Source organism: Curcuma longa, chromosome 21, assembly GCF_044706935.1.
Source record: "Curcuma longa cultivar G26 ecotype Majalengka, Jawa Barat chromosome 21, ITB_CL_G26_1.1, whole genome shotgun sequence".
Taxonomy (NCBI): domain Eukaryota; kingdom Viridiplantae; phylum Streptophyta; class Magnoliopsida; order Zingiberales; family Zingiberaceae; genus Curcuma; species Curcuma longa.
The window spans coordinates 5,651,382-5,678,097 of record NC_133881.1 but is presented as its reverse complement, the minus strand read 5'-3'; the positions used below and the strand labels follow the sequence as shown (position 1 = coordinate 5,678,097).

Genomic DNA, 26,716 nt, shown 5'->3' with positions numbered 1-26,716 from the left:
CCACATCACACGACACATGGCGCTCATGGCACGTAGAGATGAATCAGAAACCTCAAGCAATGAAGCATCATCTTCAAGTGAAGAAGAATCCTCCTCTAGCGAGGATGAGGTATTGGATAGTCGTAAACAGAAATTACTTTTTCGTACTATTAACTATCTCAAGCATTCTTTAGATAAATCAAAATCTAGAGTCAAGGCCTTAAAGGAAGAACTTAGGAAGGCTAGAACCATTGCATGTGACCATAGTGACCTTTGAAATAAATGAGGAAAATGAAAATTAAAGGAGGAAAATGCAAAATTGAAGACATGTTTAGAAAAGTTCACCTTAGGATCACAGAAACTTGATTTAATATTAAACAGTCAAAGAGCAGTTTACAACAAAGCTGGTTTAGGTTATAGACCTAAGGAAGTGTCCTATATTTCCCTTGTAGGAAGACAAACACAATCTAGCAAACAAAACACTAAGGGAACACTAGCATGGGTACCTAAGAAATATCTTGCAAATGTTAGTGAATCTAGCTTCTGGATACCTAAAAAGGATGTTTTTCGTATCATGTAGGTAAAAGAAAAGAAGGATGAAGGCATGTGGATTTTGGATAGCGGGTGTTCAAGCCACATGACCGGGGATGTAGGTAAATTTACTAAAATCAAATACATGAAGAAGGGAAATGTGTCCTTTGGTAATAATGAAACATTGAAAATCATAGGAAAAGGAACCATTGCAGTCTCACCCACTATAACCATTCATAGAGTCCTATTAGTTAAGGGCATGGGTTTTAACTTGCTTAGTGTGAGCCAATTATGTGACTCAGGCTATCAAGTTGATTTCCATGCAAACAAATGTTTGGTTAGGAAAATTGGAATGAACGACATCATACTAGAAGGACATAGGAAACAAAATTTATATTATGTGAATTTGGCATTTGCTACTAACCTTCTGTTGAGTGTTTTATTTCACAAGAAGAAGCAGGATGGTTATGGCACAGAAGGCTTGGGCATGTCAACATGAAGACAATAGCAAAGGTGGCAAACAAAGAATTGGTGAAGGGACTGCCCAAACTCAAATATGTCAAGGACAAGTTGTGTGATGCATGCCAAGAGGGTAAGCAATCAAAAACATCACACAAAGGTAAAACTCTAACTAGTACTTCTTTACCTTTAGAGTTATTGCACTTAGATTTGTTTGATTGCCATAGCACTCCATCTTTAAATGGTAGCAAATATTGTTTGGTGATTGTAGATGATTTTTCTAGATTTACATGGGTTTTCTTCATGAAACATAAGGATGATACCTTAGAAATATTTATTGGATTTAGTAAGAGGGTGGAAAATGAAAGAAAACTTAGAATTAACCGAATTAGGAGTGATCATGGTGGAGAGTTTGAAAATTCAAACTTCTCTAAATTTTGTTTAGAAAATGGATATAAGCATGAATTTTCATGTGCTAGGACCCCTCAACAAAATGGAGTTGTTGAGAGGAAGAATAGAGCTTTACAAGAAGCTGCTAGGACCATGCTTAATGCCTACTCCTTACCCACATACCTATGGGCAGAAGCGGTTAATACCGCTTGCTATATTCAAAACCGGGTATTAATTCACAGATTTTTGGGTAAAACATCTTTTGAATTATGGAGTGGCAAGATACCAAAAGTCAACTATTTTAGGGTGTTTGGGTGTAAGGCTTACATCCTAAACACTAAGGATGAGTTGAGAAAATTCGAAGCTAAGGCGGATGAAGGAATCCTTGTAGGATACTCATCGACTAGTAGAGGCTATAGAATTTACAATAAAAGAACTCAAATTATAGAAGAATCCTCTAATGTTGAATTTGATGAAACAAATAATACCTACCCTAGGAAATCCCAAATTGATGAGGATATAAATGCTAAAACAAAAGAAATAACAAAAGATTACATCCTAAACACTAAGGATGAGTTGAGAAAATTCGGATGAAGGAATCCTTGTAGGATACTCATCGACTAGTAGAGGCTATAGAATTTACAATAAAAGAACTCAAATTATAGAAGAATCCTCTAATGTTGAATTTGATGAAACAAATAATACCTACCCTAGGAAATCCCAAATTGATGAGGATATAAATGCTAAAACAAAAGAAATAACAAAAGAAATTGAAAATCTACAGCTTGAGAGCAATGATCTAGGGGGAGGTAGAGGAGATTCAGATGATGAATTACAATGCAATAATAACAAGTGTGATGAGCTCACTAGGCCTAGAAACCTTAGGCATCATCAAGATCATCCCATTGACCAAGTGGTGGGAGATATTGAACAAGGTGTTAGGACAAGATCACACTTTAGAAATGAATCAAATCAAATTGCTTTAATATCACAATTTGAACCTAAATCAATTGATGAAGCCTTAGGTGATACCGATTGGATCCTAGCCATGCAAGAAGAACTAAATCAATTTGAAAGAAGTAATGTATGAGATCTAGTTCCAAGACCCAATGATAAAACAATTGTTACCACAAAATGGGTATTTAGGAACAAATTAGATGAACAAGGCAATGTGACAAGAAACAAAGCTAGATTAGTAGCTAGAGGTTTCAACCAAGTGGAAGGATTAGACTATGATGAAACCTATGCACCCGTGGCTAGATTAGAATCAATAAGAATACTTTTAGGATATGCCGCATATATGGGATTTAAACTTACATCAAATGGATGTAAAATCGGCTTTCCTAAATGGGTACATAAAGGAGGAAGTCTATGTAGAGCAACCTCCTGGTTTTGAGAGTAGTGACTACCCTAACCATGTCTATAAACTTAGAAAAGCCTTATATGGATTAAAGCAAGCTCCAAGAGCTTGGTATGAGAGGTTGTCTACCTTTCTAATTTCTAAAGGCTTTAGAAGAGGAACTATAGATCCAACTTTGTTTATAAAGTCAAAGGAGAATGAGATTTTTGTTGCCCAAGTCTATGTGGATGATATCATTTTTGGGTCAACAAATGATGAGTTTTTAAATGAATTTATCAAGCATATGGAGAATGAATTTGAGATGAGCTTAGTTGGAGAGCTCACATTCTTTCTAGGTTTACAAGTTAAACAAACAAATGAAGGAACACATGTCTATCAAACAAAATATGCTAAGGAAATGATTAAGAAATTTGGAATGGAAAATGCCAAAAATATATCAACACCTATAGGAACTAATGCAAAATTAGATAAGGATGAAGAAGGGAAGAATGTAGACTCTAAGACCTATAGGAGTATGATTGGTAGTCTTCTTTATTTAACCGCTAGTAGACCCGATATTTTGTTTGCGGTTGGAATGTGTGCTAGATACCAATCATGTGCTAAGGAGTCGCATCTTGCAATTGTGAAAAGAATTTTGAGGTATATCAAAGGAACTTTGAATGTTGGTCTTTGGTACCCAAGGAACCAAAATTTTGATTTGATAGGGTACACTGACTCAGATTATGCAGGATGCAAACTAGATAGAAAAAGTACTAGTGGTGGATGCCAATTTCTTGGATCCTCCCTAGTTAGTTGGAGTAGTAGAAAGCAACCATGTGTAGCTTTATCTACTACTGAAGCTGAGTATGTAGCCCTAGGGGGATGTGTGGCTCAACTATTATGGATGATGCACACACTTAAGGACTATGAATTAAATTATACCAATGTAAAAGTCCTATGTGATAACATGAGTACAATCAACTTAACTAAGAATCCGGTTCACCATTCTAGGACCAAACACATAGAAATTAAACATCATTTCATAAGGGATCATGTAGCAAGAGGTGATATAGAATTAAACTACATAGAATCCAAATCAAACCTCGCCGATATATTCACTAAACCTTTACCCGAAAATGAATTCACAAATATAAGAAGGGGTTTAGGAATGTGTTTTGTAGAATGATTGATTTTAGCAATGCATGAGCCATTACATTAACAATAACATCTCACAAGACAATTAGGATGACTTTGATTGTGCTTGAGCTTGCTTGATCATTATGTGAGATGCTAGGATGATACTCATGCTCTACTTGTGCTTATGGCACATTGTTATAGCATGGAAAGTATCAAAATATCAATAATAGACCAATTATGAGGATAGCAAATATTCAACTCATGGATATCTTGCTCATTAGTCATAATTGGATATTTAAAATGTTTGGAAATCAAATAACAAATGCAATCACAATGCTAGACAGTCACAAACCTATAGGAATCACAACAATGCATCATAGTGATACTTTGCAATGCACATTTAAGCACATTCTTGAAGTTTGTGCCAATTCATAAAAATATGATGAATTTTCATGAAATATAATTTTTCCCTGATAGATATCATTGAAACAAATGTGCTCGCAAAATTTCAGATTTTTCTGAATTTTGTGGAATTTCTATGGCATTACTGAAATTCGACTGATAATGCTGAAAAGAACATATTCAGAATATCAGTCGACTGATAATTCCATCAGTCGACTGATCAGTCGACTCAGGACCAAAATGACTCGACCAATCTTTCTGTGAGTTTCAAAATTTAAGGGCAGTCGACTGCTACATGAGCAGTCGACTGATGCCAGTCGACTCACCTTCAGTATTCACTCGACCAATCTTTCTGTAAGTTTTGAAATTCGACGGCAGTCGACTGATAGATCACCAGTCGACTGATAGGAGTCGACTGAACGTTCACAGCACTCGACCAATCTTTCTGTGATGTTCGAAATAAGAGGGCAGTCGACTGTTTTTACACCAGTCGACTGATACCAGTCGACTCACCAATAATCAGTCGACTGACAGGCGAATACTTTTATAAATAGCAACCACGGCTAGCCTCTGAATTTGCTTTCAACCCTAAGTCCACGCCGTTTTCTGCCGAATTTCTTCTTCCTCTAAGTTCCCAAGGTCTTCTAGAGTCAAAGGAGTCCTTCTTTTAATCCAAATCAACTACTTTTCTCAATTCTAATGGAGAATCAACCGGTTTCAAAGAGGTATACCTTCAAAATCAACTTTGTCTTGATTCTATTACTCTAAATCTTTGTTGAAAACTAACTTTCTTTTGTTTTCTCATGCATTCTCATCTTTCATTACATATTTTCATCCTTAGACAAAAGCGTATGGCTTTTAAACCCCATAGGAGGATAGTTCTTAGCAAAAATAAGGACCTACCGCAATATCCTGATCCTGAATACTTCCTTCGCACTCCTTTACCCAGATTTCCTTCAAAAATACGACAACACATCTTTGAAACCTCTGAATTCCATTTTATAGATTGTCGATACATAAATCGTCAATTCTTCCAGTTTGCAGTCCCTCACATCTATGACCGTATTGTGCACTATCAGCTTGAAACCCTTGTAAATTGCACAAGTAGCATAAATTTAGACTTGTGCAAAGAATTTTATGTCAATCTTAGACCTACCGACATAACTGAAAGTCGCTTTATATCCACTGTCGCCGGTAGGCATGTTGACTTCACTCCAGATTTAATCAGAACTTTCCTTGGTCTTCGTCCATCTTCGAATCCTTTCGTATGCTTTCCTAAAGTCGATGGAGAAATCTATGGTTCATTCTCACATGAGACTATCGACACTATACATGATTACTATTTTAATGAACCAAGGAAAGCATCTAGGACTAGATTTGATGTCACAAAATTGTCTGCAGATCAGTATGTCTGGTATCGAATCGTTCTTGACTGCATCCTTCCTATTGTGTCTAGAGGTCGATCGATAATACGCATTCCTCATTTGATCATGATGTTCGCTCTAGAAGTTCCACTTGACATTGACATTGCTCTTCACATATATCATTCCATTCTATATCATTCTGAACCCATCAATGGCAAGATCTTCATGCCATTTGGCCATATCATCACATCATTCCTAGCATCCCAGGGAATTGACACTACAGTTGGGGCCATCAGATACCTTTCAAAGGATTATGATCAGTTAGGTCCACGTCATCTAAAGTTTGCAAGAATCATCTACTCAGATGGTGGTTTGAGATGGATGAAGAAGAATACTCAAGAGGTAATCTCCTCTGAATCTGATGATGCGAAGAATGAAAATGACCACAAGAACATAGGTGATGAAGAGCGACTTGCCCGGTTAGAAGATACACTTCATGATGTAGATGATCGGGGAAAGGTGGCTCTAGCAGAAATTCGTGCTTACACCAAGAAGTTAAAAGTGTAGCAAAGAAACAGAACGAAGTGTATGAACAACAACAAGAAATTCTGAAAATGATCAATTTGCTACATAAGTGCTTCCATACTCCTGAGTGGTCTTCTTCTTCAAGTGACGAATGACATGTGGTGAAAATCTGGGTTGTGTAATCTTGCTAGGAGGTTTTGACTTATGACTTATGCTTTGGATGTTTGAACTTGGATGTTTGTTTGAACTTGGATGTTTGATATTTTTATGACTTGCTTGTTAATTTTTGACTTGTTTGAATGCTAAATTTTTTGAATTAATTGTGATGATTATTGTGTTTTTAAATTTTGATATCTCATATGATGAATTTATCTATGTGCTTAGAAATGATATTTATGATGTTATTGATTTTGATTGATGATTTTAAATAATAATGCATATTTTAAAACCTTAAGGGGGAGTTAATTTGAAATATCTAAAGGAATTCATTAACTCAAACCTTAGGGGGAGCTAAATTTGAAATATTTAGAAGGAATTCATAATTTCAAACCTTAAGGGGAGCTAGATTTTGAATTATTGAAAATGAGATTTCAAACCTTAAGGGGGAGCTAGAGTTTGACCTATTAAGAAGAAATTGAATTTCACAACTTTAAGGGGGAGTTTGATTGATTAAATTCTAAGGAGTTGTGATTTCTAACCTTAAGGGGGAGCTTAATTGTTTTTAAATTCATGGAGTTATGATTAAGGGGGAGCATTTGATTTAAATGGTGTTTGAAAGGATCATATGATGTTTAGGGGGAGCCTTGTGGTTAAATCCTAAACCAACAAATCAAACACATTTTAAAATCCCTCAGGAAATTAAAGATAGTCTCCAAATCAGAAAATTCAAATCCATTAGAAATGGTGATACTAAGTTGGACTTTTATTAACCTTATCCAACCATTTTTGGAATTTGTATCAAACTACCATATTTGAGATCCAAAATTTTTCAAATTATTTTTCTCAAATAGTGTTAGACATAAGTAATGTACGTGTGAAATTTCATGAATTTTTGAAACTCGTACAATTACTTATGCATTTTTCAATCTCGTCTCTGATAACTGAAATTCAGCATATCAGTCGACTGGTTCAGATTGCAGTCGACTGCTGAGTCGACTGATACATTATGAGTCGACTGATATTTCTGTTTTCAGCATATTTTGAGAGTTTAAGGTATTCTTTTCCCTCCGAAACGATTGTTGGTGCAATACTAAAGGGGGATAAACAATTTTAAGGAGATTTTAACCCTACTTAGCCTATGGAATAACTTTTTGATCTTTGACAAAAAGGGGGAGAACTATGAAGGTTTAAGTTAGGGAGAACTATGAAGGAACTGTTAGGGAGAACTATGAAGGTTTAAGAGAGAAACAAATGTTTTTCATGCCTATTCATGTTATTCATGTTTAATCATGCTTAATCATGCTTTATCATGCTATTCATGCTTATCATATTTTATGATGCTCTTGATGCTCTGATATCATGTGATTCATGCTTTATTTATCAAATATTAATCACATGCTATGCTTTATATGGTTTAAAGACCTAACTTAAACAAGGTTTTGCCAAACATCAAAAAGGGGGAGATTGTTGGTGCAATCTTTGCCCCAAGTGCATTGAGTTTCAATGTTTGGCTAAACCATGTTTAAAGTTAGGCAATACTTGTGATCTAACATGTGTGATGCAAGTTTGCAGGAAAGTCCAGGTTGGCAAGAAAAGTCTTCTTGGCAAAAGAAAAGTCCAAGTGGGAAGTCTTGGCAAAGGAAAAGTCCAAGTGGGAAGTCTTGGCAAAGGAAAGTCCAAGTGGGAAGTCTTGGCAAAAGAAAAGTCCAAAGTTGGAAGTCTTGGCAAAGGAAAAGTCCAAGTGGGAAGTCTTGGCAAAGGAAAAGTCCAAGTGGGAAGTCTTGGCAAAGGAAAAGTCCAAGTGGGTAGTCTTGGCAAGCTTGGCAAGGAAAAGTCCAAGTGGGTAGTCTTGGCAAGGAAAAGTCCAAGGTTGGTCTTGGCAAGGACTTGACATGACGAAGCTGATGGAAGCATCTCAAGCTAGTGCGAGGATGATGGAGCATCCAGGGAAGGCACGAGGCTATGGGAGGTGTTTGAAGGCCGAGGTCTAGGTCAAGAGAAGCTGAAATGGGATTTTTCAGCTTCACCAGTCGACTGGCCCTGCCAGCAGTCGACTGCTCATAAATCAGACGCACACAGAAAAATCAGTCGAGCCAGAGGAAGACAGGAGTCGACTGGGCAGTCGACTGGCCCTGCCAGTAGTCGACTGATGCCAGTCGACTGGTCTTGGATCAGTCGACTGATATTTGAACGTTGGAGAAAGATGGCAAGCATTTAATGCGCTTTAATGCAAGATTTTGTTGCCGATTGAAGCCATCAGTCGACTGGCCCTGCCAGCAGTCGACTGATGTCGAAGAATTATAAAAGAAGCCTGCTCGAGATCAACTCAAGAATTCTGCCATTCTTTTATTCTTTGTGCTTCTTTTGAGAACTTGTTGTTCTCTGATTCTTTGCTTTCTTCCTCTCCTCCTAAACATTATTTCATATCATTTTGAGGAGAACGAAAAGGTTGTAAAGGTTTCTCCGCCTTCGAGGTTTTCGAGAAGGAGACGATTCATAGTGCAGCGGGTGTGTGCGTGCGTGTGGATCCTTGGATTAGTCACCTCTGCGGAGGTGGATACCAAGTAAACGAACCGGGTTAGCGTTGATCTATTATTTTCTCTATTATATTTTGCTTCCGCTAACACTCTTGCAGAGAAACAATCGAAGAAGATTCGAAAAATGCTATTCACCCCCCTCTAGCGAACCAACCGATCCTAACAGTGGATGATTATGACTTTCCACGAAATTTGTGACAATCCAATTAGATCCAGTTTGATTCTTTACAATTGAAATCTTTGATTTACATCCAGTTCTAACTTCACCACGTACTCTTTCCCTTCTCTGTTGATCACCTTTTGTCTGTTTTCTTCGTTGATCATCAGTTTGCCCTTCTTTAAAACATACAAATGTTTTCCAAACAACTTCATTTGTTATCTTATTTTTCTTGCTATGGCTTATCCTTGCACTAAATCCGGCTTCTCGTGCATATTGGTTATAGCACAAAAATGCATCCTCTATTGATGTGAATTTCATCTCAATTTTTGGTTTTCGATCATCTATAACTTGGGGAATATATAGCTGATCATCATTGTTAATTTCTTCCATTATTGGGGAATGTCAATTTAATAAGATGTGAAAATCTGTATTAAAGAATCTGTATTAAACTAACCATAGCAAACTGTATTAAACTAACTATAATAAATTGTATTAAACTAACTATAGCAAACTGTATAGACAAGAAATATAGCACTGTTATAGGTTTCTTAATTATCAAAGATGACATCACCATAATCTTAATTACTAATGGCATCAAAGATGGCAGAACAAGGAATATAGCACTGTCACTAACTGGATGCAGTTTAAAACCTAATCCATACCAGTTAAAACTAAATACTATGAATTAATTCCTAACTAAATACAGTTTAAACCCTAAAACATACCAGTTTAAACTAAATGCTATGAAATAATTCTAAATTAAATGCAGTTTAAACCCTAAACCATACCCTAGTACAGAAGGAGTAGCGGCGGCGAGCAGTGCAGGCGGCGCGACATCGAGTAGAGCACACTTGTCCGCGAGAAGAGAGCAGTGATGCGGCGGCGAGCAGGGTCTTGAGGCGAGCAGGGAGAAGAGACCAAAGGCGCGGCAGGAAGCACGCGGGCGAGGTTGCGATGGCGAGGGGAGAAGAGACCAGAGGCGCCCGAGGTTGCGGTGGCGAGGGGAGAAGGTTGTGGTGGCGAGGGGAGAAAGAGGCGGCGAGCAGGGGATCGCGAGGGGTTAGGGTTTGGAGGAAGAATCAGAATCGCGACTGAGAGCGAAGGGCTTTTCCTTGCCACGTGGCTTCCACGTCAACAGCGCCCACGCGACGCCCAGCATAAGAGAATTGTATATATATATATATATATATATATATATATATATATATATATATATATATATATGACAATTGGGTTTGTAACAAGTCCAAGAGTTGGCCCGTTAGGCTGGCCCAACTCACGTGTACCAAGAGCTATGCTGTCTTGAAACTTGGAGACGAGAAACGGGAAATGCGGAAACGGAAACAGGAAACGGCAATAGTTGAAGTTTCCAGATTTTGGAAACGTCGATGACCTCATCAAATACTATGAATATTTTCTATAAATCTTATCTATCTGTACCACACGCATCGAAATGCCGACCCTTTTATTCCTCCTCCTCGGTCGATCCCTCTTCCAAACCGTCGCCTCTCTCCATGCCTCCGGATTCAAGGGGTAATTCGTAAAGAAATTTACCCTAATTAAATGTTAAATCCCAATCTACTTACATAGCTAATCAGATTAGTCCTAATAAGCCTATTAGGAAGCCCAATTGAGAACCCAATTAAAAGACTCAATTAGCTTTAGTTTCATGCAATTAAAGAGTAATTGATTAAATGAGTTAAAGGTTAATGGGTAAAAAGGGTTAATGGGTTAAAGGCTAAAGGGGTATAGGATTTGAACCCGTTAAGGAAAGCCTAAACCCTAAAAGTCGGCTACGCTTTTCTTCTCCCTGAAATTCGCGATTCTTTCCCCTCTTTCACGTAGCGACCCCTGTTTCCTCTTCTTCGCTCCGATCGTGCGACGCGGAGGGGCTGGCAGCTGGAGCCGACGATGAGGAAGCTACCGGAGGTCCTAGATCTTCGATCGCGTGGTTGCTTGCGTGGTTGCTTGATTGCCAGAGGTGGCGCGATCGGCTGTTAGGACGGCGGCGATCGGCGCGACAAACCGAGCAACGAAGGCCAGATTCGGGTAAGTTTGATCAGTTCTAGAGCTTTGAGTTTCGGAAATTGGGAATGAATCTCAAATATCTATTCGTACGCCCTCTTCGCTTTGGGCTTTCCACGCCGGAGTGATTCTTGGACTGGATCCCGTTTCTTGTAAGTTTCCATGGATGGAAACGTTTCCTCCCGTTTCGGAAATGGGAACGTCGGTGTAAATGCCGTTTCCAGACAGCATAGACCAAGAGCGCATTGTTTGGTGCTGCCACTCGATTAATTGATTCTATTAATATTGATGTTAATTAATTTGAAATTGGTGCATTAATGATTGGTCTTTTATTTACCACTGGATTTTGAACTTTGATTTGAATTGCCCCATTCCTCCAACGGGTAATTTAATTTAATTTGAATTCTCTTCGGTAAAAAAATAATATAATAAAAAATTTCATTCTATTTAAACTTATTTAAAGTTATTCAAGTTATTAATTTTTAAAAAAAAAAGTTATTTATTTTTTTCAAAAAGTTAATTTATAGTTTTTACTAGAATAATTAGAATTTTATTTAAAAATTTATTATTTTATGAAAAATAAAATATGTAAAATAAACTCAGTAATTTATACTAAATCATTTTGACATGTCTAAATTAATAAATCATTATTACTAACTATTATCTATTTTTATGTATCTTTTAATATTCAACTTGTATTTTGCTAAGTCAACATAATATCTTTTTAGATGTTCAGATGCAAACTCATCGAGCCAGTTCGTGAGTTTTTCAAATCGATTTAAAAAATATTTGATCCATATTTTAAAAAAATAAATTTATATAAATTTGAATATATTTTATAATTTTTTAAAATCAAATTTAAATTTATAATATTTTTTTGACTATTTATGAATCGCTCATTGAATCATGATTATTTTTATATAATTTAATTTAAATATACAAACTCAAATTATTCATACATTGAAAGAAGATATAAAAATGATAAATCTTAGTCAGTCTCATGGACTCAATGCCTGGGGGTGACCGATTCGGTCCCATGGAAGTTTCCCACCGACTACCAGGATAAATCAAGAAGCGCATACGGCGGTCAATCCAGATGCCCAGCATCCTTTGATTGCGTTCCCCATTTGAAAAAAAATTCTTACAAATACGTCGTAACTGGGGATCGAACCACGGGTTCCTAGATTACAACTCGGATGTCCATTGCACCATTGCCCCGGGGACCACTGAAAGAAGATATAACTCATGAGGTAGGGACGAGCATTCCATTAAAACCTAATCAAATCGAATTTATTAAAATCGAGCTAATTGATTTTTTTTTTCACCAACCAAACTATTGATTTTTATAATTAAAATTCAATAAACAGAATCGATAAAAAAAATTAATTTAATATTAATTATTTTTTTAATAAAATTTTAAAAATATTACTATTTTTAATAAAATTTAATCAATTTAATAAAACAATAAAAAAATTTAATATTTTTTATTATTTAATAATAAATTAGTTTTATCCAGTTAACCTTGATTACAAAGTGCAGCAATTTTAACATTGTGCTCCTTTGGAATATAACATAAATTTGTATTTTTATCAAAATATAATTTTAAAAATTTATATCAAATATACACATATAATATGATATATTGAGTCTGGTGGAACCAGAAGCCTTCAGGTGGGCTCCATCCATTTTCTGTATGCGGAACGGGTATAATTTCGGGTTGATAATTGAGGGTACAAATGGGTGCGTCCTTCCGTTAGAAATATAAGCAGCCGGCTCAAGCTCACCGCGGCGAGGATTAGGGTTCTTTCGTTGTAGCAGTGTAGCGCAGCCTTCTCCTTCAGCTTCCACTGCTACCATGGTAAGAGATCATGAACCATCTCGTCGATATGCTTTCGCACGATGTGCTCCACCGTTGAATCCTCATTTGTTGTAATCGAATCCGTTTCTTGTCCTCTCATTGATGGTATTTCATAGGCCCATGAGTATTTTTTTTCCCTTGAACTGAGCGATTCTTCTCAGTGTTCGTGTGGAATTCTGGATTTTTGGTATTTTTCACTTGCGAGCGCTTTACTATGGTCTGAATGTGGAATTCTGGATTCTTGTGGTGTTATCTAGTTTTCCCCCATCTGGATCTAATAAAAAAGTCATTTTTATTTATTTTTGTATTTGGAAATCTAAGAACTCATCTTGAGGCTAAAATTGATAATCATGGTCATTATTTAGACGAGCAGTTGCTAAAATTGCATGTTTTTTTTACTCATGCTCTTGCATCAGTCAGATATAAAGTCTCTTCTTGTAAAATCAATATTGCCTTCTCTATCCAATGAGACTCTGTGCCGCGACAGTTTGCTTTGCTAATTGCATATCATGATTTTTGAATTGGTTACCACAGTCCGGAAGAAAGAAGACTAGGGAGCCCAAGGAGGAGAACGTGACACTTGGGCCAACAGTCCGAGAGGGAGAGCAAGTTTTCGGAGTTGCCCACATTTTTGCATCTTTCAATGATACTTTTATTGTGAGTCAATAAGATCTTTCTCTACAATGTGATTTAGGAGTTTCTTTTGCTGTTGGAAGTGCCTAGATCGAGCTTTTGTCGCCGCTTACATTTTTGTTTGAATTACTGCAGCATGTTACAGATCTTTCTGGGAGGGAGACCTTAGTCCGTATCACAGGTTTGTTACATAATCCTTTCTGCATCTTCCACCTTTTGGACATTGGATCAATCCCTTTTTTAATTTTATAGATAATTTGTATGTCCATGTGAAATTACTGATCAGTTTGATCATCATCGTTAAGCCATGTTGATTTCTTTCAGTAATTAACATATGAAAGCACCAATGTAGTCATTTTATATTTGCAGGTGGTATGAAGGTTAAAGCTGATCGGGATGAATCATCTCCATATGCAGCTATGCTTGCGGCGCAAGATGTTGCACAACGATGCAAGGTCTGCCCTTTTATAGTTTTATCTCTCATGCTTAATGCCAACATTCTTTTAATCTTTCTCTTAGGAGCTTGGAATCACTGCTCTGCATATTAAGCTGCGAGCTACTGGGGGGAACAAGACAAAAACACCCGGCCCTGGTGCTCAGTCTGCTCTTAGGGCACTTGCTCGCGCTGGAATGAAAATTGGACGTATTGGTAAATTGCAGTTTGTTTTAGATTCATTTTCTTCCACCTATTCTGACTCAACACATTGATTTTTTTCCTTTTGTTGCTAAAGATTGTGTTCTTAACAAGATGCATTTGCTATTTGCCTGGACTTTGGAATGATTATCTATTATGTTTTTTTTTCTGAATTGCTGGGGATAAATATTAAAGATAGTGACTTCCATTTCATGTGACAATTGTTCTTCGATTGCTTTACATACAATCCACATTTCATTTATCATCTTACCTTGTCATACAATATAGTTCTGTAACTGTGATAAAAATATGCTTTGCAAATCATATCTTGGATTCCTTAGACGTGATCATCTTTGACCAATTTAAAATTTAGGCTTGTTTCCTACAAGGGAAAGATACAACCAGGGAGATGAAGAAGGTTGGAACAAAAACTAATAGGAAGACAATTGAAAATATTTTCCTAGTTTGGGTTTTTTGAGGTCAGGAAAGAAGTAGAGAGAAAGAAAGAAGCAGAGCACCGTTCCCTTGGAGGGATGGAAAAAAAGGAGAGAATCTTAATTTCAAAATTTTATTTGTTAAGAACATAAAAGAAAATAAAAAATATATTTGCAAAGGGAAGTATTGCCTGGGAAAGTCAAAGATTCAATTCCTTTTTTTTTTTTCGTATTGATCAAGGCTTGTGTATTCACCTACTGCATTTGCAATGCATTTCTCCTATCTGCAAATCAAACTTATTCTAGAATCATTTTGTGTTTTACAGAGGATGTTACACCAATTCCGACCGATAGCACACGACGAAAGGGTGGAAGAAGGGGAAGAAGACTGTAACTTGTTTACCAACCTGCAATGTGTTTTCTGCCAGCGTATCCAAGTTATTTATTTCGGTTTGTTGAAAACAATTTAAGAATCAAAACTGTTTTATTTTGTTGCACACTTTTCTGTTTAACTTAGACATGATTCCTATGAGTTTGATTTCGAGGATTAAAATTTGGTTGCTCTCTGAATTCTGATTCTGATCCATTTTGTTGATTGATACATATTGTTGTATGTGATTGTCAAAGATGAAGGCCCTCATTTTATCATAAATTTATAATTTTGTTGAATCAAATCAAATCAAATAAACAACATGAGAGGCTTTGAGAAGCCATAACAAGCAACACACAGACTTCAAATTCAGAACAGGCAGTGAGTCAGCAGGCAACAAACAACACTTTAACTTGGAACTGCTGTTCATCAGTCGACTGCAGCATCAGTCGGACTTGCTCGAAGGCGCTTTCTTGACGTTGTGCAGTTCGTCGTAGAGCTGGACGGTGCGGCCGTTGATCGGCTGGGCGGGCCTGGCGTTGCTCTGGTACTCCGCGCTCAGAGGCGCCTTGAGTGAAGCTGCTTGCGCCTTGGTCATCTCCCTCACCTTGCCGAGGATGATCCACGCGACGTCCTCGGTGCAGGGAGGGGCGGTGAGGGAGCCGACGTAGCGGAAGAACTTGCGCGTGCGGCGCTCCAGCGCTCTGGTCTGGACGACCCCGACCGGAACCCTCGCCTCCTGCTCGTCCGTGCACTTGTCCTTTGCCAATTGCTCCAGCTCGTCTTGTATCTGCCCATGTCCACCAAGCCACCAAGGTACGTCGTTACTCAAATTCTCTTGTTGCATTTGTTTCATTTGTTCTTGCTTACCTGAAGGAGGAAAGCATCAGGGCTGCCGTACTGATACAAGATCGCGACGACAGCGATATGGTTGTCGCTGCTCCGGTGGATCAGCTGGAGCTCGACCGGAAAACTGTCGATCGAAACCATATATATAGCGATCGATAAGATCAGGCGAGCTCAAAACATATAATATTTTCAGTAGATTGATTGGAATTGTACGTACCTTTGTCCATCGATAGTGTGTTCGGATGGTGAATGCCAGATCATTTGTGTCAAAGCATAGATCTTCCCATCCAGAGTTAAGTTCCCAGCTCCTTGATCGTATTTCAGCTGAAAAAAATAGGAAAATGAAAATCATTTCAAGTGAAGAATGAGATCTGAATTGATGGAGGATGTTAAAGTAGTGAGTTTTGGAAGGGAGAAACATAAACATATATATATATACCACAATGTTGATGCCATTGTTGATGAGGGTGGCCTTTGTGAGGACATAGTTCCTGGGGGCTTGTTTCAAATTTGAGTCATAGTTGGTGGTGTTTTTGTTAATGTTGATTGGAGATTGTTGTTTTCCTTGAGAGCACAAGCTGAAATCTGAGCTCAAGCTTCCCCATTTATCTGCTCCATTTGCTCCATTGTATCCATATTTAATGAAATCTGAAGGGCCAATTAATAAAGAAATTAAAATGGAAAATTTTCATAAAGAAAATAATTATTTTTAAGGAGTTTTTAGTAATTTTTCTTATGTTATAGGAAAATTAAATTCTTTACTGAAAGATTTCAAAAAATTGTTGATAAAGATTTGTTTTTAATTTTTTAAAGTAAAAAATAGGAAAAATCACAAGCTTTTCACTTTCTATTGTTCAAAAAACAATAAATTAAAATTATCAAAAAAAATCAAATAGAAAAAATGGAATAATTAAACTATTTTAAACCTAAAAAACAAAAGATAAAAGGTATAAAACTTATACCATGAGCATTTGTGGATGCCAAAAGAAGAGAAGATATCACCAACAACAAGATACTCATGTGAGCCATTGCTTGAACTCGATCGTGGAGAATTAATTGATGGATTTATGATCTTTCGTCTTCAAACTTGCATCTATTTAATACTTTGGAAGAGGAAGAATTTAGATTGCCAACTTTTGAATCTAAAAATAGCCTTTCAACAAGGAGAAACTCTCCTCCTCCCTCTCGAATGCCAAATATAGCTAGTTGATGGCGAGATATTTGCGATGGATTTGATCCATTGATTGAGAGGTGAGACCTATAATTAGAGAAACTCAAATGCCTATCTTTAGGCTACAAAATCTATACCTTAGATTATTTTTCAAGAATATGATCTACTTTATATGTCAACATATGTTATTAATTAAGAAGCAACATGAAAAAAAAATGATAGACCCCTAACACACAGGTACCCAATGACTCAAGTTTTAGTGAAGTACAATGAATGGAGATGGCTAAATCTTGACAGAAGATGCAAATGAACGAGAATGATGGCATGAGAAGGGAGTTGACGCCAAATACTTCCAAAATACAAGGAATTGTAGAAGAAGCTGCTTGGGGAGTGGAAGTATGACATATGAAATAAATATCCGTATTTGTTCGCTTTAGATGTGAAAATTTAGGAACGGAAGGATAACATATGAACTTGATACCCATAGTGTTACACTTCAAATAGGAAATTTAAGGACCAAATTATTTTATTAGTGGGAGAATGTTATATATACTAGAAAATAATAATAATTATGATAATAAGGGCTAATTTGGCTAAATTTATTTTGATTTAACATGGAATTAAAATAATAATAAATATTAGTAATATATAAATAAATAAATAAATAAAAGCATAGATGATGATGATGCTAATTAAGATGAATATATTAAAATATAAAGAAAGAGCTTAATGCCTTAATCTAATCCAAAATGTCAAGATATTTAGATAGAGATTTTTATTTTAAATTTTGTATGTGTGTGTGAGAGAGAGAATATGTTATTTAACAGGACTTCTTGACTAGAATGATTAAAAACGAAGGGTCAGATTAAGATAATTTAATTAATTTGTAGTTTTGTACTAGATTAGGTTAAATAAATAAGTGAATTTTTTAATTATTGAGGGGTTATTTAATTATTTTAAAAAGACTATTTCTTCTAGACTAGTTAAATAATTTCATGAGCTGAGTCAACCTCTGCTTAATGTTCAAAGACATTGACTTAAAACTAGTGTTTGAAAGGCACTAGTCAACGCTACGAATATTTCCAAATTGGAAACTTCAATTGTTCAACTTATATGTGATCAATTAAAAGGGTGGACCACTTCTTGGCTAAAATTTAACCTAATTTAATTTTTTGGATCAAGGAAAACTAACTCAAAATTGTATCCCAAACTAAGTAATAAAAGTCTACTAATAGATTAAAGGTCGAAAGTTCGAATTTGTATAATATTATCGATTAGAGAAGTTTAACCTTATCGTGCTTAATAATTCCTTCCTTAAGTATGAATTAGTTTTACATCCAACCCAACATGTTGTATCTAAATAAAAAGATAGTTATGGTTGATGTTAACAAAAAAAGTTAGTTAATTTATAGAAAAATTAAAAATAAAATTCTATTAGTGTAAGTTAGATTTAAATTTGACTAGTCTTGATGATCTATCTTTCTTCATCAATTAATGGTTGATGATCATGATTAAATCCTAGTAAGATCAACTCGAAAAGACCTCAATAGAACATCCTAAATAAGCTACTTGAAAGGATTCCTATTCCACTAGGAGACGGCGGCGATTCCTTTAATTTCGAGATGCCATTGTCCATCTCCATGCCCTCCTATTAGGTTAATTATAGATAATATCTCCAAGTTGAAAAAGGTTATTCGCTTTGTCACTTTCTTATAGCAAGTGGATCACTTTCTACCTCATAAGTAGAGATATAATATCATCACGAGGATGTGTTTAGAGAGTTATTAGATCACGAGCGGCCTATAGATTGCCAAGATTAACGAGTGTCGCTTTAATATTTAAGTCAAAACTCAAAGTCATCCGTTAATCCAAATAATTTATTTTTGAAGTAGCGAACTTCTAAACAGTCCAAAATCATGATACCAAGTCACAAACCCTATCACCATCACTAGGGCAAAGCAATGCCACACCATCTAATCTCCTCCACTAAAGAAAATTCAAGGAATATAACAAAGTATATCATTGTTCTCATTCCTTTATTCCTCCTCATAAATTATTTATTTATTTATTTAAAAAAAAAAGTGTTAATAGTCTTTCTTCCTTTGTACCAACCTCCTCATTTTATATTTCTAGAAATATATATATATATATATTAAAAAAAGACTTGACCAATCCATTCTTTTATTCCTCAAAAGACCTTCAAGTTAATAATTTCATTTTGATACTATATTTTTTATTTTGACCATTAATTATTATCTTGCATTCTTTAATCCCCATAATTTTATAAAATATTCCAAATTAGTCCTACTATGCTCTCCATTAGGTCCTTGAATCTATTAACAATCATATTAAATATTACATTCCTCTCAATAATATTATTTATTTTATTGATTTAATCATTTGATGAACCTTGATGCAACGATAAAATTATTATCATATGATTTAAAAGTTACGAGTTTAAGTGACAAAAATAACCTCTTATAATAAATAATAAATTACATATAATAGATTTGATTCAATGTGATTCGATTTTTCCTTGCGATCTCACATTACATTGATGAAAATTTTGTGCACCAGCTTGCTTGACCTTTTAACCCTTTGATGAATAAAATAATAATATTTTAAAAGTAAATAGTTGTAGTTTATAAAATTAGAGGAAATAAATAGATTTTATATAAACATATACAAAATAATAATAAAAATTGGATACAAGGATAGGACCATAGAAGGTGAAAATAAAATTTGGAAAGAAATTATATATAGTAAGTACAGGGGTGAAAAGGAATAATGTTAGGCCTCAAATTAAATTAACACAAAATAGTGGGCTATTATTTGACTCGATTCCGTTGAGCCCCCATTTCCTATTTTCTTCTGACTGACTTGTCGTCCGAACTCACCGGAGCATTTCGATCGATTGGATCTCCAACTCACGCTCGCACATCTCGACGCGAGCGATCGCTTGAGGCCACCGCCTCGATCCCACCCTCTCCGATCCTGCATTCCGTGGCCCACGCATGGAGACGGAGGCCGCCGGCGGCGAAGATCCCCCGCCTTCTGCGGACTCAGGGAGTCCCGAGTCGTCCGCCGCGGCCACCAGGCTACAGAAGGTCTACCGCAGCTACCGCACCCGCCGCCGGCTCGCAGATTCAGCCGTCGTCGCCGAGGAGCTGTGGTACCGCCCCGTTTACTCTTAAAAAAAGAAGTATCTCTATTTACAGTCGCGCCTTGATCGGTCAGTCGATGGATGAACCCTAAAAAAAGTGCTTCTCGTCTTTCGATTGTTGTGGAGGTGGCAACTGTTGGACTTTGCTCGGCTCAACTACAGCACCGTCTCCTTCTTCGATCACATGAAGCACGAGACGGCGATCTCGCGCTGGAATCGCGTGAGCATGATCGCTTCCAAGGCTCGTTTCCTCCCTCGATTTCCTTCTTCTTGCTAGATTTTCGACAACCCGAAATCAAATTTTCGATTATTTTACTAGAAATAAAGATCAAAAAACACAAATCCAGGTTGGACAAGGATTATCCAAGGACGCCAAAGCTTTGAAGCTGGCTTTTCAACACTGGATCGAAGCTGTGAGTACCGAAACAAGGCATTTATTGTTGCTCTTAATTAGTTATACCCTTCTTTTTGTTTTCTTCTAGAGAGTTCTGCAAAAAGTGATCGTGTCTTGGACCCTACTCTATCACCGACTTCCTCTCGAAAATAAAGGAAATATTTGATGATGTTTTATTGTTTTTTCCCTTCTTTTTCCCCCTTTTTAATAAAATTGTAGATTGATCCAAGGCATAGATATGGGCATAACCTGCACTTCTACTATGAAGAATGGTGTAAAAGCCAAGCTGGTCAACCTTTCTTCTATTGGTAAGTGTCATCCTAGTTAAGTTTGGTTTAGTGTTGGATTATGTTTGTTTCATTCAATTGTTCATGGTATTTCATAAGAAGCTTCTTGCATCAGTACTTCCAACAATAAATGAATTCCAGAATCAGTAATAATATATATATATATATATATATAACTTTAATGAATGAAGTAAAAAAATCTTTCATTTCTAACAAATTTTATGAAACTATAAATCATATTCTATTGTCGTTAGTGAGCCAATCAGTTTAACTGACTTTGTAACACCACTATTTAATTATTTACACGGTGAGTCTGGCAAATGAAGAAATTAATATAAGCTACTATTAGCTTTAGCTTAAACATTTTGGGTCAATAATTGAGTCTGACAAATCAATGAATCAGGTTTCTCATCTAAGCAGGCACTTAGTTTTTATCAAAGAAAAGCTAATCCTAGGTGTGGTGAGGTGCTGAAAAGGATTGCTTAAGTGATGGTGTAGCTACTAATCACATACCACTGATCAGGAATGATTCAAAGTTAATGAGTTGGAATATAGGTCTTGACAGAGGAAATTATGGTACCCAAATTTAGTCTCACATAGTGAATTATGGATTTATAAGCATGGATGTTTGCGCTATTTTAAACTTGGGCTTAAGCATTTTTGGCTCAACAATTTAATAAGTTCTATCTAAGCGGCCTGTGACAAGGTTGGCCAATTGGAACATCAAACCGATAACCTTACCGCATCATTTTCCAATGCAATATGTGAAGATTGGTTAGAGGTGAAACAATGTCTCTTTACCACCTCATCTATGTTTCAATATTTATGCAGGCTGGACATTGGTGATGGCAAAGATCTGGATCTTAAAGAGTGCCCGAGGTCATTACTCAAGAAGCAGTGTGTCAAGTATCTAGGTCCTGTAAGTTCCTTTCCTTCTATTATCACTTAGGTTGTTGAATGATGGGAACATGCAAGAGGTTGTCAAAACTACTTGCCATTGCTAAATGTATCATCAACAGGCAGCTAAGTCTTATTGTTGACCTGGGGAATACCAACATTATCATGCGTATGACCTAATGTTATATTAACACTGAATTTGTCAGCAAGAAAGGAAGCAATACAAGTATGAGCCGGTAGATGGTAAGATTGTGCACAAACTTTCTGGTGAGCCTCTTGACACCACTCAAGGTGGAAATAAAGGAGCAAAATGGATCTTTGTGATGAGCACATCCGGGAAATTGTATGCTGGTCAGGTAGGATATTAAATTCTTGGGATTCACAGTGTTCTATTGTGTGTGCATTTTGTTCCCTTCTTTAGTAGTCAATTACTAACTAATTGTAGCTCTTCAGAAGAAAAAAGGAGTCTTTCACCATTCTAGCTTCCTTGCTGGAGGAGCCACTGTGGCTGCTGGAAGATTCACAGCGGAAAATGGGATCCTCAAGGTGGTATACTCAAACCTTTTGAAGTATTATAAACTTAAAGTTTCATCAGTTTTGTTAGTCTCGTACTTGGATAAAAAGGTTGAGAGTTGTGTTAGAACCTGAAAGAAACGATGTGATAGATCTTATGCCCAATATTGCTAATTACTACCAACTCTTTTTCTGCTCATGGTTGGCTGGATCACAGTGTATTTGGCCGTACAGTGGGCATTACCGGCCGAGTGAAGAAAACTTCAATTATTTCCTAAGATTCCTCAAAGAGCATGGGGTTCATCTGGATGGAACTCAGGTAAATTGTTGTTTCAGTGCCTTGATCAGTAACAGTGGTCTTATTCTTACTAAGAGGATAATTCTCAGATATTATCATCTTCGAATGAAGAGTATGACAACGATGAGAAACAACAGCTTGAAAAGATGATCGATGCTTTCAACGTTGCTAAAGTTCCACAGCTAGTTCTGCCTGCGGAAGTAACGAACAGTGCAACTGAGGAACCTACTTTGAAATCGCCAGCTGATGATGGCACTGCTCATGCTGAATACAAAAGGACATTATCTGGTGGCCTTCAGAGCCCAAGACTGGACGTGCCTAAGAAAGCGATATTGGAAAGGATCAACTCGAAGCAGAAGGCAAATTCTTACCAGCTGGGGCATCAACTCTCTTTGAAATGGTGCAGCGGAGCTGGTCCGAGGATCGGTTGCATGGCAGATTATCCAGTGGAGGTAAGAGTGCAAGCGCTTGAGTTTGTGAATCTGTCACCAAGGGTGACCACTCCATCAAAGATCCAAACAGGTGCTTGAAATATCAACTATTTGATGTCTGTGTTGGTTTATGCCATGTAATTGGCACTTAAAAGTGACAAAATTCAGAAATCATCAAACGAGATCACTGGATCGTATGTTTCAATGCACTTATCTGTGAAAGCAATCAGAACAGGAATAAATATTAGTAAATCTTTGTACCAATTAGACGTTACTTGCAAATGTAAGACCATCCACTCGGAGTTGTTCAAGATCCTGCACGGGTGGCTGGAGCTTAGCAACCTTGGCTATCAATTTGTTTTCCTCCGGAGATCCAGATTCAAGAAATGCACCTACTACTTTACCATCCTTGATCCAGTAAGCACCGAACTTGGGATTCGCAGATTTAGGATCATTATCTCCGAACAGCACGGTATCACCAACATTGTCACCGTAGAATTGCCATGATAAATCGAACACACGAGAATAGAAGTACGGGAGGTAGTCATACTCCTCTATTGATCTGCTTTCTTCTGCTGCCTTAATTGCCTGTGAGAGATGAGACAGAAATAAAATAATGATAGATTCCAATAATACAAGTATTTAATTAATCATCATTAAAGATCTCACCTTCACGGCGTGTTCAGCTGATCTCCTCGCATGATCAACATGTTCAACTCTCCTATCTTCGCTATAGAGCTTCAAAGGAAACGTAGCAACATCCCCCACGGCATAGACATCAGGAATGCTTGTTCTGAAGAAACCATCAGTCTGTAAGCAATACAAAAGGTTAAACAAAGAAAGTACAGCTTTTCTGTATTCAACACCATATTAGTGAATCATGATGAATAATTAAGCAACAAGACTTTCATTAATTGCTTTGTTTATCCCTGCACTTGAAAAGGCAGTTAAAATTAAGATGATGAACAATTCGAACCCAATAATGAGAACTAGAAATGGTAAAACTTAGAAATAAAACTTCCATGCAATCAAGAAAAACATAGTCCTTATAATCATGCCGATATAGATCTAACCTTAATTCCGCCTTTCTCCTCTTTCACCTGGCCTTTGAAAAGTGTAACAAGCGGTTTTCCACCAACACCAACAACAACAATGTCAGCCTTTAAAATTTGTCCATCCTTCAACCTTACAGCAGTCACCTGATTAATATCAACTTCACAATGAAAATATACTTATGGATAAGCATTTAATCCTCCAAACGCATGAAAGCTTACATCTCCAATTGAATTGGAATCAAATCCAGCAGCTACTGTCCCTTTTACTATTTTGATCCCTTTATTTGCATAATAACCCTCGTAAAAAGAAGCAATTTCTGGAGTAAATAACCGTGGCACTGCAACAAGAAGAAAAACATTGCATGAGCGCAGGAGGTTACAAATAATAATTAAGGGATTTGATAAATTTGTAAACTATGACAAACAGCCTATTTTATCAGGTGATAGATTTGTTAATGAAGTTTTTTCTTACAAGGTGATGGGTTTGTATATTCCAATTCATTGGGAAAAATCACCACCATAACTACATAAGGGTGTCCTTCATATAGTACAATGAAATAAATTAATAATAGAATAGAATGAAATGCAAAAAAAGAAGGAATATTGCTTCGTTCTAATCCTTTTGTCTGGTTGTATAGTGGAATAACTTATTCTATGTTTTACCTATTTAGTTTATTTAATTCTTCTGTTTAATACGACCTACTTGATATATCTAGTCTTACTCAGAGTGCCCAATCTAACTTGTCTTCTTGATACACTTGACTTGGTCAATCCATCCAACACGGTCAGTTCGATCGACAACTCAGTACATATAAACCTATCCAGTTCACTAGGCCCAATCAGGATGACACAATCAGTCCGGCCTGACAGGCATCACTAACTCAATTGAAATTCCTAGTTCAACTAGCCCACTAGGCTCATCACGCATGACCAGACAGGCACAATCTACTAGCATGGTTCAGATTCTATAAAGCGCACCATAAGCACCACAATTCACATTCCATTCTATTTTACCCTATAAAACACACCATAAGCACCACAACTGAATATTCTTCTAAAATTGGAAAGGAATCAAAATGTCAACAATTGAAGCAATTTATGATAACAGTGTAACTCACTGCACCAAGGATCAGGGTACACCATAGTGACATCAAAGCTATTGATTTTCAATGCTGCACCAAGTTCCAGACCGATGTATCCACCTCCAACAATTACAGCTTTTCCACCTTTCTTTGATTGAATCGCAGCAACAAGTTTATCAGCATCATCAATATCCCTTAAGTAAAATATATTACTTGCATTTGCACCTTGAACACCAACATCTGATAGGTTCACGAACTAGATGACATAGATACCCACCAGCATAAAGTAAGATAAGGAATTGACATCACATAAAATGGTTTCAAGAGCAGAATATAATCTAATCAACTAAAGAGAGAAGATTGAGAATACTAAATAACGCAAGAATTCATAATTCCTTGACTTACTTGAGAGCCAGTAGCAATGACTAGATTATCATACTTGAAGTTCACATCAGTTTCACTGGTAAGAGTCTTGCTTGCTAGATCTGCCTTTACAATTTCTGTGTTAAGCATAAGCTCTATGCCTGGAGACAAGGTCAATAACTAACTTTGAGGTTATTAAAAAAACAGTCAAGAAGTTTTAAGCAAGGAACTTATTATTATAAAAAAAATACTAGGACAACAAAACATAGAGAAAACAAACAGTCAAGAAGTTTTAAGCAAGGAACTTATTATTATAAAAAAATACTAGGACAACAAAACATAGAGAACAGTCACTTCTCAATTAAAGAATCAAGTAACTCTTATATGTGAAATATAATTAATTTATCCTCAAATTTACTAATTCAAAACTTGGCATTAACAGTGCTTTAGATCTGTGAAAATAATAGGTAAATAAGAAAATAATGTTAAGATGTAGTTATTTCAAAATGTAGAGTAATTACCATGTAAAAGCAAACTGGGAAGAAAAAAAAAAAGTGACAAGCTACCTTTCTCAGAATACCATGCTGGAAGCAACCTTTCTCCCCCACTGCCAACACAAACATGAAAACCTGGTAGCCTTGCAGCATCTGTACACAAATATAGATAACCAAAATCAAAGAAAAGAAACCACAAGAAATTAAAATTTCACTACTTATAACCATCTAGAATGCAATATGAATTCACCATAGACATAGGAAAGAAAAAAATTATGAGTTCTATAAACGTGAAATTGGTGGATTTTAAAATATACTAAGAGCAAAGATAAGAAAAAAAAATCTTCTGTAAACCCAAAAGATATGCAACTTGCATCATGGAAGGTATAAATGCAATATAATTCCAGTTATGAATGACGCATGAAATTGAGATAAACATTTAGATTCTTGGGTGATCATCATGTGGTTCTTAGCCTAAAAAATGTTTTAGACAATAAGTTGCTTTGTTGTCTGCTATAAACAAATCAAACATGTTGTTTTGTTCACGTAATTGATGATAATTTATGCCAGTATGGCTTCAATATTTAATTAGACTAAATTTCAACTTTTCCCTTTAATTCTGAAGTGCAAGTGCCTATCCATATCAAGGTTTCAAAATATATGTGCTTTTAATGCTCCACATCAAACTGAATATAAGTAATCTAAGAGTGATCTTCAAGTTACAGCATGGACTAGATTTAGCTAATAGAACCAAATAGATCAAATGTGAGCTGTTCGAGTCAG

General features: G+C 36.4%; 5 protein-coding genes across 5 annotated transcripts; 3 read left to right on the top strand and 2 right to left on the bottom strand.

The window, feature by feature from the left end:
* The first annotated feature begins 3,134 nt into the window (after positions 1 to 3,134).
* On the top strand, positions 3,135 to 3,884 carry LOC141815094 (secreted RxLR effector protein 161-like). The gene has a single exon (XM_074703051.1). The coding sequence runs from the start codon at positions 3,135 to 3,137 to the stop codon at positions 3,882 to 3,884; it is 750 nt and encodes a 249-aa protein (XP_074559152.1).
* An 8,902-nt stretch (positions 3,885 to 12,786) lies between these two features.
* LOC141814823 (small ribosomal subunit protein uS11y) lies at positions 12,787 to 15,152 on the top strand. Its single transcript, XM_074702773.1, has 6 exons — positions 12,787 to 12,865; positions 13,400 to 13,522; positions 13,634 to 13,679; positions 13,868 to 13,953; positions 14,018 to 14,147; positions 14,893 to 15,152. The coding sequence occupies exons 1-6, from the start codon at positions 12,863 to 12,865 to the stop codon at positions 14,958 to 14,960; spliced, it is 456 nt and encodes a 151-aa protein (XP_074558874.1). The 5' UTR covers positions 12,787 to 12,862; the 3' UTR covers positions 14,961 to 15,152.
* Positions 15,153 to 15,381: 229 nt separating this feature from the next.
* Positions 15,382 to 16,814, bottom strand: LOC141815093 (alpha carbonic anhydrase 1, chloroplastic-like). The gene is made up of 5 exons (XM_074703050.1): positions 16,748 to 16,814; positions 16,225 to 16,433; positions 16,003 to 16,109; positions 15,807 to 15,909; positions 15,382 to 15,726 (listed from the first exon to the last, which is right to left on the bottom strand). The coding sequence occupies exons 1-5, from the start codon at positions 16,812 to 16,814 to the stop codon at positions 15,382 to 15,384; spliced, it is 831 nt and encodes a 276-aa protein (XP_074559151.1).
* Positions 16,815 to 19,816: 3,002 nt separating this feature from the next.
* On the top strand, positions 19,817 to 23,121 carry LOC141814300 (IQ domain-containing protein IQM3-like). Its single transcript, XM_074702236.1, has 9 exons — positions 19,817 to 20,128; positions 20,246 to 20,360; positions 20,467 to 20,532; positions 20,733 to 20,821; positions 21,632 to 21,719; positions 21,904 to 22,053; positions 22,151 to 22,243; positions 22,428 to 22,529; positions 22,598 to 23,121. Exons 1-9 carry the CDS (start codon positions 19,971 to 19,973, stop codon positions 23,036 to 23,038), a joined length of 1,302 nt encoding a protein of 433 aa, XP_074558337.1. The 5' UTR covers positions 19,817 to 19,970; the 3' UTR covers positions 23,039 to 23,121.
* LOC141814301 (monodehydroascorbate reductase 3, cytosolic-like) lies at positions 23,118 to 26,076 on the bottom strand (the record flags this gene model as incomplete). The annotated part of the gene is given in 7 exon segments (XM_074702237.1): positions 23,118 to 23,527; positions 23,609 to 23,749; positions 24,013 to 24,138; positions 24,214 to 24,332; positions 25,113 to 25,332; positions 25,482 to 25,600; positions 26,006 to 26,076. Coding segments are annotated over 6 exon segments (1,038 nt in total). The 3' UTR covers positions 23,118 to 23,203.
* Positions 26,077 to 26,716: the final 640 nt, after the last annotated feature.

Bases quoted from the DNA above. Each gene is read 5' to 3' on its own strand.
- LOC141815094 (XM_074703051.1), top strand. From the start codon at position 3,135: ATGGAAAATGCCAAAAATATATCAACACCTATAGGAACTAATGCAAAA.
- LOC141814823 (XM_074702773.1), top strand. The intron at 13,680-13,867 runs GTTTGTTACATA...TTATATTTGCAG, and splicing joins GACCTTAGTCCGTATCACAG to GTGGTATGAAGGTTAAAGCT. The intron at 13,954-14,017 runs GTCTGCCCTTTT...TCTTTCTCTTAG, and splicing joins ATGTTGCACAACGATGCAAG to GAGCTTGGAATCACTGCTCT.
- LOC141815093 (XM_074703050.1), bottom strand. From the start codon at position 16,814: ATGGCTCACATGAGTATCTTGTTGTTGGTGATATCTTCTCTTCTTTTG. The intron at 16,434-16,747 runs GTATAAGTTTTA...TTGGCCCTTCAG, and splicing joins GGCATCCACAAATGCTCATG to ATTTCATTAAATATGGATAC. The intron at 15,910-16,002 runs GTACGTACAATT...TTCGATCGACAG, and splicing joins CACACTATCGATGGACAAAG to TTTTCCGGTCGAGCTCCAGC.
- LOC141814300 (XM_074702236.1), top strand. From the start codon at position 19,971: ATGGAGACGGAGGCCGCCGGCGGCGAAGATCCCCCGCCTTCTGCGGAC. The intron at 20,129-20,245 runs GTACCGCCCCGT...ATTGTTGTGGAG, and splicing joins GTCGTCGCCGAGGAGCTGTG to GTGGCAACTGTTGGACTTTG. The intron at 22,244-22,427 runs GTGGTATACTCA...GCTGGATCACAG, and splicing joins CGGAAAATGGGATCCTCAAG to TGTATTTGGCCGTACAGTGG.